This window comes from Leopardus geoffroyi, chromosome C2 (assembly GCF_018350155.1).
Source record: "Leopardus geoffroyi isolate Oge1 chromosome C2, O.geoffroyi_Oge1_pat1.0, whole genome shotgun sequence".
NCBI lineage: Eukaryota > Metazoa > Chordata > Mammalia > Carnivora > Felidae > Leopardus > Leopardus geoffroyi.
The window spans coordinates 106,787,501-106,801,770 of NC_059333.1; the positions used below are offsets into that span (position 1 = coordinate 106,787,501).

The window sequence follows — 14,270 nt, forward strand, 5'->3', positions numbered from 1 at the left end:
AGAGGAGGTGCTGAGAATACAAAGCTGAATATTCAAAGGGTAGGGTCAACAAAGAAATAAATTATATGATACAGTAAATACCAAGATTTAATACTGCAGTATATATCACTGTTACATCAAAATTTCAAATTTAAAAATACTAGCCTCTAATAAGTCTGCAAAATATTTAAAGATGTCATTTGTTCCTTTTCTAATCTAATTATCTTTCCTTATTGTTTTTTGCAAATATCAAGTAGCATTTTCTTTAATAAAGTAACCCATTCCTTCCTCTATTGATCACTGTAAATTTCATCATAAGCTAGTTCTTTCATTCACTATAATAGAGGTAACCAAGAGCGGCAATAAAATTAAATCTGCACTGACTCCTTGAAATGCAAATTATGTAGTCCTCAAACTTCCCCTATGAATGTTTGAAATAAAATGGTAATAGTAGTAACTTCCAATATTTTGACAGGGATTTCTAGCAAAAACCAGATTCATGTGTGTATATATACACATCGTATTCACCACTAAACAAAAAGTACAAGTTGTAAAATATCATAATTTTGTTTATAGGTAAACAAAAAAGTTAAGTAATAAATGCGTAAGTATATCTGGGAAGAGAAAAAAGTATAGAAAGATGCGTACTAAATCAACACTGGATTAGTGGCAGATAAGAGAAGATACATTCATTTTTTTATCAGTTTTGACCCACTACAATGAACATGTATTACTTTATAATTTTTTAAGTGTATAGTAAAATTTTTTAAAGGGAGAGGATGTAAGTAGATAAAGTACAACATTTTCTCACAATTCACTGTAAGCATATTAGAAATGAGACATTGTTTTTAGCAATCCCAAGTTATTTACATAACTAGAAAAGTTAAGATTTTTTTATTTCTCTACAGTAATTATGATATACTTGTAGAAAGTCTGTTTCTATAAATTTTCACACACCATTTTAACATCCCATTAATAAGGAGTAAATGAAAAAAGTAAAACAGAGAGGTTGTGTGCATTGCTAGAGGTCAAACAGTAAAATCAGATTCTCCTGACTCCTCGTTCTGTGTGTGTTAAAGTTAAATACAGATGCTATGATTCTGTGGCAAATGGTAATGAGTGTGGCCAAAGACACCACTGTAACAAAGACACCCTCCATCTTAACTCCTAATGCTTTGATGGGAGAAACAGAAAACAATCCTATTGCCTCTGCTGCTAGCTGTCTCTCTCTAGTCACAGATCTTAGATCCTGAGAAAGCCGTGAAATAACTACCAGGTACCTTGTGGGATTCTTTGCAATGAAGCAGAACCTACAGTGTCCTAAACTAGAATACAAATGATAATAATAATAACATAAATAATAATAATACAATATTCAGTTACTCTGGTGGCTTCAGGAGGGGCTGACTTTCAGTAATGGGAAGTTGGGGTCGGCGGGGGCAGGTGATTTAATGCGCTTAGAATATTTACTTTATTCTATAAAGCTTTAACAAGCACATGTGCATAAAAGTTAAAAAAAATGAAGTTTATCTAGATTAAACATATATATGAGACTATTGGAAGATCATGAAAATTGCAGTACATCTTGTTATCTATTTATTAATTTTTTTAAAGATAACTGGCCACCATTTTCTCCTGGGACCATTATGTCTTAAAAATGTAACAACAGATCTTTGGAAGAGAGGGGATGGAGGGAGGGTAGAAAAAGGGCCCAAATTCATTCTGTTGGACAACTGGGTAATATTTACTAATCACTCTTTGAAGGAGCAATTTTTAATAAACTTGTAACTGATCCAAACATGTCAGAGACATGTCAGTGGCAATGGCATTGTTTCTGACTAGCATGTGAGCCAGTCCTCAGACTTAAGACCTGTAAACTGCTTAAGAAATCATGACAGTAATATGACATTAACATTTAATCCACATTAAAGATATTTTAATTTTCACACATTCATAAGACACACTTATTTGTTAAAAGAAAAGATTTATGAAATTGATCTTCCAAAAAGAAAAACTTCATGCTGTTTTATTTCATGATCACCGTTTGAAGAAAGTGTCAGTTTTAATATGCACATTTACCCTAAACCTCAAATATATATTGGCTTAGGTAAGAAAAATAAATTAAAATGCTGGGAGGAGAGGGATCTATTATGCTGAAGTCCTTATATGAGGTAATAAATATTTTTCATCAGTGTTTAATAAATATATAGACTATATCAGTAATGTCAGCGCATTTTGAGATAACTATATTCTCAAACTCATTTGGACAAATGTCAGAAACATTTTTTCAGAACACAGTGGGGAAATATTAAAATAAAACAGATATTTAAAGATGTAACAGATGGAAGACAAGTGAGTTTAGAATAGGGTTTATAACTTCTGTTTGCATTTTCTAGTTCATGTTGTATGTCAACTGAATCCTCAAAAGTATGACAATACTACATTAACTGTGTTTATCCTTGTATTAAATAAAATTATTAGTCTGTGAACTAAACTACAACAGTTTTGTTTCCAAGTTCTATGCAAAACAACCTAAAACAAAGAGGAAAGGGCTTTTATTAGGATTAGTAGTATTATTGATGAGCAGGTATAATAGCAATGGGCCTGCCTACATTTCTGGCAAGCAGCAACTATATTCTACAAACCACTGATGGGCTAAACAAGCTATTAATGACAGTTGCTTTTCAACACTTAAAATGGTCAGACTGTGTTACCTGACCACAAGGACAAGTAGGTCATCACTCTCAAATGTTATACAATATAAGAAACATAAATGAGACCTCTGTGGGGAGAAAAAACCCACAGGTATGGCTCCAGAGTTCTTTCACTATTCAACTATTAATAGAAAGCAAATCCCACTTAAAGTAGTAAACACTTGTAACCCTTTTTACTAAAAGATTTATCATCACTTATTTAATTTTCTACCTAAGACTGAGCAAGGTATTATTAGTCCTAGTGTCCAGCTTTAGCCCTGAAATATAGAACTTAACATCTGGAATCAAAAAATGGTCCCTCTGTTACTCTTGCAGAGATAGACAACAAATTTTTGTCCTTGTATAAACCTGTGGAGTGTCCATCTGTCTGGGTTTATGAACACCAACCTATCATTTATAGGCTGCAGAATCATACTCAATGGGTATATGGGGGAAGCCTCTAGATTCGTCATCACATGCAGAGGACCTTGTTCACTGGATACAGGTCTTTCAAGTCAATGCCTTTCAATGTAACTTTCTTCCTGGTGGCCCCTGGACTAGCAGCTTTATCTCTCTCTTGGGAGCTTGCTAAATGGAGAATCTCAAGTCCCACCCCAGACCCAGAGAATCAGAACCTGAGTATAAACAATATTTCCAGGAGACTCATACGCACGTTCAAAAGAGTGAAGGACTGACCGAAATCCCATGTCCCCCCACCTCCAATTATTTGACTCTTCAGAAAAGTGAACACGGGGAGCCTTAGAAACATCATAGTGATCAGGATAATTCACTTCATTCCCCGCCAAAGGGGGGCACAGCACAGCAGTCCTTTCAAGTCTGAAATAACCTACAGACTATTTTGAACAAAAAAAGTGACAATTTTTCACATAGTTCAACCTAATATATTCTGATCTCAATGCCTCTTCCCAGAGAAAAGGATAGCATTATTTTTATAGTTTGCTAATGAAACAATAGCTATATTGTAATCAAATGGCAACACTTTATCTACAGTATGTTTTCTATAATTATAAAAATTAAAATGTAGAAATCCCACTTGACTGCATTAAAAACACTCTAAACAGTAAATGTTTTAGTCCCCATTAAGTAGTTCAATAACTACTCACTGCATTATCTAGAATTTTAAAACATAAGATGGTAGAAAAATATGGAGTCAGGTCCCTCTGACATAGCAGAAGGGAGCTTAGAGTTAATTTTCTACACCTTTAGAGCATCATTAATAAAAAAAAAAAAAAAAAAAAAAAAAAAAGCCAGGAGCAACATCACCTAATAACCACCCACCTCCACTCCTTCAGCCCTTCTGTGTTAACAGACATATATTGGGATCATAACCAGAGGTCTTTAATTTGTATAGGATTCTTTACCAAATAAAAAGTATTATTTAAGTTAATTATGAAATCTAACTAAGCATAACATTATAAGCAGTGTATCCACTCATTTCTAAGTCTTTAAATAGATATGGTCAATGAGCTCTTTGAGATGTTTTGTGTTTAATTCTGCAGACAATTCCTGCAGGATTCCCATAGGAGGACTACTCAGGATTCAAAGTCTACTCAACATTGATTTCCAACATTTTCCATTGTGAATTTCTCTTTGAGGTAAAAATGTTCACAGAGCCCTCCCCATCCTGATAGGAATCATAAGTTTAATACATAAACTAGAAGCACAAACAAAAAATTATCCCCAGTAAAACAAAGTACAACACTAAAGTTCCAAAATAGTGAACACAGATCTAGGGTTTGGTGTCACCACAGCACCAGCTAGAGGGAAGGGGCTTGAAAGTGAGTGGAACTTAAGTGGCAGCCTCAGGAAGCACTGCTTCTCGGAGAAAATCAGATAAATACGTGACAGTGACAAGAAAGAAGAAAGTAAGAATAAACAAACAGCTAAACAGAAATAAAACATGCCAACCCTTTCATCCCTGCCACACCCCACCATTGGCCATTAAAGAAAGTACATTTGCTTTACTACAGAAGCAGGTACCCTTGAACTAGGAGCCTTGTCTACAAAATGTCTAGAATTTTCAAAAGAAAGGAAGAAAGGAAAGGAGGAAAGAAATCAAATCAACCCCATATAAAGCTACTACAAGAAGCAGTAAACAGTAAATGTAAATCAAAACATTTCAACAGATAAAAATTCTTCCCTTAAAATCAACCCAAAGCACAAGGCTTATTCGGACAAATAACAATTAAGAAAACCGAGAACATTCAGATATTCAAAAAATAAGAATAGATATTCTTATAAGAAATATATAATTTTATATATAATATATATAATATATAATATATATAATATATATATTATTATATATTATAATATATATAATTATTATATATATTATAAATTATATATTTATTTATATATATTTATTTATTTTATTATAAATAAATATATATTTATTTATTTATATATATTTATTTATTTATATATATATATAAAATTATAAATATATAATATATTTTATATATAATATATAATTTTCTTATAATAAGAAAAACTATTTCAGAAGTGAAGAATAAATTATAAGGTATCCAAGGAAGAATAAATTTGAATGAAAATTTGCTAAGAAATAGTAAATGAAACCAGGCAAACTAGTTCTTAGTTGTTGGAAAACAAAGTAAAGTAGTACAAAAACTCAAAAAGACTGAAATAGAAGATGAGCAAAGAAAGATTCTATATATAATTATATAGAAAACATGTATAACTGGAATCCCTGAAAAAGAAAACAAAACAATGGAACAGTTAATATTTAGTATTATAATCCAAAAAGTTATTTCCAGAAGTGAGAAAACTTAGGTCTACATATGAAAACAAAAACCCAAAAGTAGTCAGAAATAATCAACTTTGAGAATCATCCTAGTAAAACAAGGACAATGAAAAAAATGGCAATGCCTCAAGGCAAAAAAAAAAAAAAAAATCAAGTAATATGCAAGGTTAAGAAAATAAGGCTAGTGCCACAAATATCAAGAGCAGGATAACATTTTCCAGAAAGTCAAGGGAAAAAACTGTAAGTCAAGGATTTTATGTCCAGTCAAACTGTCATTCAAATAGTAAAACCATAGAGAAACAGCTTAGAATGTGCAAGATCTCAAGGAATACTGTACACAGGAGGCTGTCCTGAAGAATATACTAGATGAGTTACACACAAAACAGGGGACAAGGAGGGAAACATCAGCAAACAAGCTGATGGTAAATATGTAATACGGTTAATTTTAGAGGTGATTCTAAAAAAAGGTGACAGCATGGATAGACAGTATGCAAACATCGCGTATTCCAACAGAGTAGCAAGAATACAAGAAGAAATGGGAGGAAAATGAGGAAAGCAAAGTACAATAGGAGCACTGGCTATTACAAAGATAACAGGTGGGAAGTGAGGGATGCCATTTAAAAGGTTAAGTAGGAATAAGGGATAGTAAAAGCATTATACATTATAAAAGATATAAATATAAAGGTAACCCCTAGAAAAAAACCACAAACCTTTCTAACTTAACAACAATAATAATAATAGCTCTTCAGAGACAATTCTCCATAGGTTCTGCACACCTTATATCAGCCAATAGCCTTTCTTCAGAACTATCTTTTCAAAGATGTTTGTATAGTAAAGTCTTGGAAGATATAGACTCCCCCTTGATTGGATCAGGCAGTTCTGCTACCAAATTAGGATACTAAAGGTAATGTTTTTCTCTTGGGCAAAGTTTGGGCCAATTTTCTGTCAGCTCCTTAAAGAATATTCCCTCAGCTACGACACAAACCCACTGTATGCACCATCACCCCTTGGTACTTGTATGTCAAAGGGAACCTATATAACCATGTATTATGTGCTACCTTTGGTGCTGTTAGTAATACAAGAGCTGTGTCTCTGACCCAGAAATCTCATGTCCTCTGCCAGCATCTATTAAAGTGTGGCAGGCATATAAGTAGGCTAAAATCTCATACCCTTAATAAAGAAGACACACAGAGAAAAAGAAATATAGTAAATATAATGATACCCACAGTAATTACGGAGTGATTTCCAAGACAGAGAAAAAAAAAAAAAAAGCAAGTACAAAAAAATACAATGTGCTACATTTTGTAAGACAGAGGAAATAGGAATAATACACACATATACATATATGTACATATATGCTTTATTTCACAAGAAGATGCATAAGAAGAATAAATCAGAGGCCACCTATAAAGGACAGAAGAGAACAAGCTAGAAAGAAAGGGGATGACAGCTTTCTGAGAGATGTATTATATATAGTATTTTGACTTAGTATAATATTTTGAATTTTGGAAGCACGTTAACATATCCAACCATACAATTAAATCAACAAGAATGGGGACAAAGGCACCTAAAATTGAATACAAACAGAAACACATGCATGCAATCATATTTCAAATGAATTACCTAACTACACTCAAGGGGGAAAAGAACTCTTGAATAAACTTGAAATAAACTGGAATAAACTCTTGAAACAAATCTTGAACTCTATTAAGTTTTAACTTTCGTAAGATATGATTGTAGCAATTTCAAAACTATTTTGCATGTATTACATAATTGAGCAAATGGGTAAATATATTGGTGTTGTTAGGAGTCACAGTTCTCACTGTGAATAAAGGGAAATACAAATGTGAAATGAGGAACAACAAGGAAGAATTCTGTGGTTTGGATTGAAATTGGAGATGTTAGTCAGACTCATAATTTCTTAAAATTACCTACCTCTCAGAGCACCTGGGTGGCTCAGTCGGTTAAGGGTCCAACTCTTGGTTTTGGCTCAGGTCATGATCTCACAGTTCATGAGACTGACTCCCACCTTGGGTTCTGCACTGATAGCGTGGAGTCAGCTTGGGATTCTCTCCCTCTCTCTCTCTCTGCCCCTCCCCCACTTGCATACTCTCTCTCTCTCTTTCTCTCTCAAAATAAATGTAAAATAAACTTTAAAAAAATACCTATCTAAGCATCTAAGTCCCAAATATCAACCTACCTACCTACCCACCCACCCACCTATCTATTTAATCTAGGACTAAAAAGTCCAAGAAGTAATGAAATCCCAGAGACAGTGGACATATCACATGTCCAGACCTTGATTCATAAATACCATTCCCCTCTAAATGAAATAGGGTAATTTGAAGAAATAGCTGATTTCATGAGTAGGACAGGGAAGGTTTCAAATGAGCCTGGAACATCTTGTTGTGCCAGAAAATAAAGAAGTGTTTTTAAAAAAAGATGGGGTATGTAGAAACGATCCAAAAGCCATCTTGAAAGGATACTCCCTGGACAAATCTGGGACAAGAAGCATCAAAATAAATCAGAAAAGTAATGGATAATAACCTATTTAATAAGGGGCTCCTGGGTGGCTCAGTCGGTTGAGTATCTGACTTTGGCTCAGGTCATGATCTCACTGTTCGTGGATTTGAGTCCCGTGTCGGGCTCTGTGCTGACAGCTCGGAGCCTGGAGCCTGCTATGGATTCTGTGTCTCCCTCTCTGCCCCTCCCCTGCTCATGCTCTGTCTCTGTCTGTGTCTCTCTCTCAAAGAATAAGTAAAATTAAAAAAAAATTTTTTTTAAATAACCTATTTAATAAAATAAATATCCATGAGTCCTTGTTCACAATAAATAGAGAAAACAAGAAATACAGGTGGGCTCTTCTTTAAAGTCGAATGCTGACTGCTAAATATGGGAGGCAGTGGTAGAAAATCTCCATTTTACAATCATCAGGCAAAAATCACCAATGGATGATGAGGCACTGACCTTCAAAGACCCTGTCTAGAACTTTCAACACACACAGGCTTTATGAGTAGCAGACAAGTTTGTGAAAAGAAAAATAAAATAGGATTGGGCAATATAGTAAAAAATTTAAGCAAAGAATGACATGCTGGACAGTTCCCAGGAGAAGGTAGCAACACAGGAAAAAAGAAATGATAAAACAAAGGCTGAATTGAGAGTTTGAGAGATTGTGACAAATCAATGAGATCAGCCCTTGAAGAGATTCCAGGGCAACACAGTCCACCTACCCTACTCTTTTCTCTCCCCACATCTTTTCCTTTCTAGTGTTACAAGAAGAGTCCATAAACACAGAATACAATAGTAGTACAACCGTGCATGTGTCCTTGTGGCAAGTATAATATGATGCATGTCATTTTTCTTAGCTTATTTTTTTTTTTTTTTATTTTTAAAAGACCTTATTTTAATGCAATCTCTACACCCAAGATCAAGAGTTGAATGCTCCACTGACTGAGCCAGCCAAGGACCCCTTTCTTAGCTTACTTAAATTTATACTTGCTTCTACCCTCTCTTAGAGCAATTTTAATTCTCTATGATAATATAAATAAATTTTAAAAAACAGAAAATGATGGAAACATAAAAAAGAAATTAATACCACACATGTGGAATGTTCTTAATTTTATACCATATACTTTTAAAGATCATAATCTATTGATTTAGCTACACAGCCAATTCAAAGAAGGGCTACAAGTGCTAGGTGGTAAGGGCTGTAAGTATCTTCTCAGCTGGAAACTGAGGAGACACAAACCTACAGAGCCCAGAGCTGCTAGACAGACAGGTTTCATTAATGCTCAAATAATAAATTCTTTTTTTTAATGTTTATATTTTTTGAGAGAGAGAGAGAGAGAGAGAGACAGACAGACAGACAGACAGACACAGAATCCAAAGCAGGCTCCAGGCTTTGAGCTGTCAGCACAGAGCCCGATATGGGGCTCGAACTCATGAACCACGAGATCATGACCTGAGCTGAAGTCGGATGCTTAACCGACTGAGCCACCAGGACGCCACCCAAATAATAAATTCTTGAGTTCACTTCCATCCTAGGTAGTTGTGAAGAATATCACTGACTTTACAGGACAGTAGTGCACAAGGCAGTATGATATGTATATAGGTGTGTGTATATAGGATATTATGTTACATGTTAATATATTCATGCTATTGTTAATAGTTCCCACTCAGTGGGTCAATTTTACAATGTCAAGCTATAGAGTCTTTTGAACAATCTAAATAAATGCATTAAAATTATCTACTTCACTACCTGTTGTATTAATCCTGCCTCTCTTATCCTAAAATACATTATCTTTGAAATATATTTGATGTGTATGACCCAGATGAAAATGAAATATAACTTAGGATCAAGAATAATTAATAATTACTCCTGACTTTAATAAGTAGCTATGTTTGATCAAAGGTTTTAAGCGTTTTTAGTTGGAAAACTCTTTCTTCAAATAAAATCTTATTTTAAAAATTTAAAAATGTACAAAATAACTAAAAGTGAAACCATTCTGATTAAAGTGGGCAGTGGCAGTCTGGAGTGCCACCTGCTTTGGGGAGCTTTCCTGGCAACCCAAGGCTGTTAGAAAACCAGTGCTGAATAAGATTATAAGTAGAGTATAAATGCATGAAATAATCACTGAAGATGAGTTCATACTAGTAAATATAAAAAAATATAAAATTTAAACTAAAATAATTAATTATTATTTACTGAGGCATATGAAACAAGAAATATGAAGTCTTTTCAATAAATAGCAATTTATAAGTGAGTATAAAAGCTCATTCTGGCACAATGGTAGCTGTTTTTCCTTGTTGTAAGCCCCCAACCGATACTGGAATTTGTTTTAGATTAACATTTTTATTCTAATGTCCGTATTTCCTAAATATATATGCCACTATGAAGTGACAAACTGGGATTCAGGAAATAATTTCAAATAATAACAGTGTTATTTACTTACTACTAATCTGGACAAACATATAGTTCAAATATTCTAAACAAGGTTGTTACATATAGCTTCTTAATAATTAATCTGTACTTATTAAGACCATTTTTTTTAAAGTCTAGCTTTCCTCAGTTTTCTTTAGCTGTTGAAAGGAAAACTAAAAACCCCTTCCAACTCTAAAACTACTATACGTCAAAATGAAGCTGGCTCTTGCTACTGTTTGTTTTAGTGGGAGCAAACAAAAGCACATTAATAGTTAACAAAGCTACAATAGGATATAGGAATGAAGTCTCGCATTAAAAAAGTACTTAGATTGTATTTACAAAAGAATCTCTATCATTAATTATTCAACATTTGGATTTGACCAGAAACCAGAGCATGACTTTATAATGCTCTGTTTAAATGAACTACTTAATGTTGTAATGAACACTCAATGCAGTGAGCTAAATGAATTTTGGACCTGGTATAACACAACAGTTTCTCTAATTTTTTGATCAATGGACAGATTCTAAGGTTAAGTCAGTCTGAATTTCATTTGTACTTTAAAAATGTTTACTTAAACCAAAAATTCCGCATCTCAATTATTTTATATTCTAAAACGGAATGTAGTTTAAACCGATGCATTATTCATAAAGCAGAGACATCAGGAAAAACAAAGCTGTGCCCTTCTTTCAAAGCCGTTAAATTGCTAAAACATACCATATTTATGCATGCAATATTTGATTGTGTTTTTCTTAAAACACAAGCTTGTTTTTGTCAGATCAAGATATGCCAAAAATTCTACACCAAACATTTTTGTTTATAATTAAAGCAATCATCAATCCAAGGATTGTCATCCATTTTATTTCATCTCTACATCAAAAAAAAAAAAAAAAAAAAGTAATTTAAAAAAATTTTAAATTCCCTTGAAATGATAAGATAAATGAAAATGTAAGTGCCTTCACATAATAACAGTAAGCTGACCCTTTGGGAAATGGTTGACTTTCTCAATACAAGGTATTCAAAGCTCATTCAAAAGTGTTCATTTAGAATGCAGATATCAAAGATGATGCAAATGTTCAAGAGAAAATTAGAACTTACCAGATGTTCTAATCCAGCTTTGATGTTTCCGGATTCCCTAAAATAGAAAAATAAAAGTTCTAAATAGTTGCTAAACACTTGTCTGCTATAATTTACATTTACCTCAAATATGTTTTATAAAACCTTATGATTTTTTCATATATCTTCACTAATGTTCACAATAACACTGGTTTGAAGGACAAAACAATTTCCATCAAAAGGAAACAAATAACTTATTTACATCTAATAGTACTACCACTAAAACTGGTAATCCACTAACAGAATGTTTCAGATTTTTCAGTAAGCAGAGAACAAAAGGAACTCAAGTGTACTATTATTTTACTACTCACAAAACATCTATTTATTTCACAATAGCCCTTTCATTAGAATTTGTTTTCTCCAACATTTATTACAAAATGTTTATACAGATTCTATCTACCACCTAGATTCTACAATTGACATGTTACTTTTTTTGCTTTATCAAATATCCATCCACCAATGGTTTCATTTTTATATAAAAAAATATACACATAAAGAATACGTTTGTGATTATATAGCTAAGTAACTAAATATTAACAAGTTTTTCCCTGACATTAATTTTATTAACTTAGTGCACTACAAATCAGGACCTGTTGTAATAGTAAAAAACAAAATCTCATCAAATAAGACACAAACATCAAATATCATGATATATTTTAAATATTTAACTTCTTGCTTTTCACTGTAAAAGGACTGCTGATGGAACTAAGTAACAAAGATAATTTAAATATATATTTGGTAAAATGTGGCTAATAATTGGATTTTTTCCCTTGATTCTGGTTTATACTAGTTTATTAGTCACAAACGGACTTAGAATTTCTTCACTCAGACCAAGTAGTATTTTAATTCCATCATAAATACCAAGCTTTGTATTTTTAATATGAAAATATAACTTATACTACATTGCGGAAAATAATTATGAAACATCCAACAACAGTATTGCATTCATGATGTTTAATCTTTCCCTCACACCTCTTTCTTTCTCTAAAGGGGCCCCAAGTTTACTTTTCTTCTCCTTATTTCTATCTCCAATTTTCTCTGCCAAAAATATACTTACCTGTTTCCTTTGTCTTGTTACACAATCTTTCCAAATTTCCCTATCGTTTTCCCCTTCAGATCGGCTGCCTGAAAACTATACTCATGGCTTCCAACTTTTGCTCTCACTGCCCAGTCTGACATACTGAGAATAAATTACAACATCTACTGATTAGGACTCATCTTTAGCCATTCTCTTCTCTACTTTCTGCTTCTGGCAATCGTATCAATACTATATATTCAACGCTTAAAAATGTAAGGATTTCTGAAACTCATTCTTTGGATGCAGTCCTAATGACAAATGACAGGAATACATTGTAGAGATATTTAATTGTATACGTACATAAATAATTATTTTTAACTTTATTGTTATCAAGTTAATTCATTTACTGGAACTAGAAGTCAAATAAATATTTATGTTTTCATAAGGACATTTTCATACAGTCACTGTAACTTGAAATTTAAACAAAAAAATAATGCATATAGTGAAAAATCTGACAGTGCAATATGTGTGTGCACGCACAACAATACAATTAAGTCTTCCTCCCACCACTGACTCCCAGTTCTTAATCAGATATTAGCTCTTTGTCTTTCTAACGATATTCTAGGTGTGTGTGTGTGTGTGTGTGTGTGTGTGTGTGTGCGCGCGCGCGCACGCGTGCATCCTTCTTCTCGGTTTTTTTTTTTTTAACCCAAACAGAAGCCTACTATACTCAGTTTTGTACCTTCACTTGGCAGTCTAACTTGAAGTTTGCACTATATGACATGCATCTACTTCATTTTGTCCCCATGGCTACAATGTCACGTAATGGTTCTTATTAGAAAATAACACTGCAACAAAAGGAACAAAAACTGCTCAGATTCAAAGTACAAGTCCATAATTTACTATGAAACCACTGGGACTAGACATCCTTCATCAGAATGTTCTGGATTTTAGAAACGTAATAAGGTATAGAGAGTATATTGTATGTCATGTAACCCTGGCAGCAGGGTTTGAAGCAGCATCTCATCGTTGTCCACATAAATAATTGTGAAAGAAACACGAATGTCCACCCAACGTGGGATAAACAAAGACTAGGAATAACTTCATTTCAGGGTTGGTTTTGCTATCAATTGAGTTTGCTACGAGCTCAGGGAAAACCTCCCAGTATTTTGAACTATTTGCATTTTGGGATCAAGGATAAGAAACTGTTCTTGGGGCACCTGGGTGGCTCAGTTGGTTAAGCGTCCAGCTCTTAATTTCGGCTCAGGTCGTGATCTCACCATTTGTGGGATCGAGCCCCATGCCGAGCTCCATGCTGACAGCACAGAGCCTGCTTGGGACTCTCTCTCTCCCCCTCCTCTGCTTGTTCTCTCTCTGTCTCAAAATAAATAAACTTAAAAAAAAAAAAAAAAAAAAGGTTGGTTAGAGTATTGCTTTGTTATATTTCCAAGTGATTCTTATTTAGGAAATAGGCATTTTGGATAATACACCTGAATGAAAACTAGGGATCATCCTTGACACATGCCCTTTCCTCCACTACCAAATGTAAGCAAATGTAATCAACCACAGAGTAGAGTCTTGGCCATCTAACATCCTTAATTACCATTTTGATTTAGCTACTTCTTTCTATCCTCAGAGTACCTACTTTATTTTAGGCCATCATCTTTTCTCTCCCAGGCTACTGCAAAAGCCTCTTGATGGGTCCCGATGGCTCCTGCCTTGCCCCACGTCAATTCATTCTCCATAATACAGCAAGATCT

At 33.6% G+C, this 14,270-nt stretch overlaps 1 protein-coding gene across 1 annotated transcript in view; it reads right to left on the reverse strand.

Moving 5' to 3' along the window:
- Positions 1–14,270, reverse strand: part of LOC123611328 (serine/Arginine-related protein 53) — a 250,972-nt gene that overhangs the window by 34,763 nt on the left and 201,939 nt on the right. Inside the window, exon 5 of the mRNA XM_045503151.1 lies at positions 11,475–11,511. Coding sequence (XP_045359107.1) covers positions 11,475–11,511 — 37 coding nt within the window. The remainder of the gene's footprint in view (positions 1–11,474; positions 11,512–14,270) is intronic.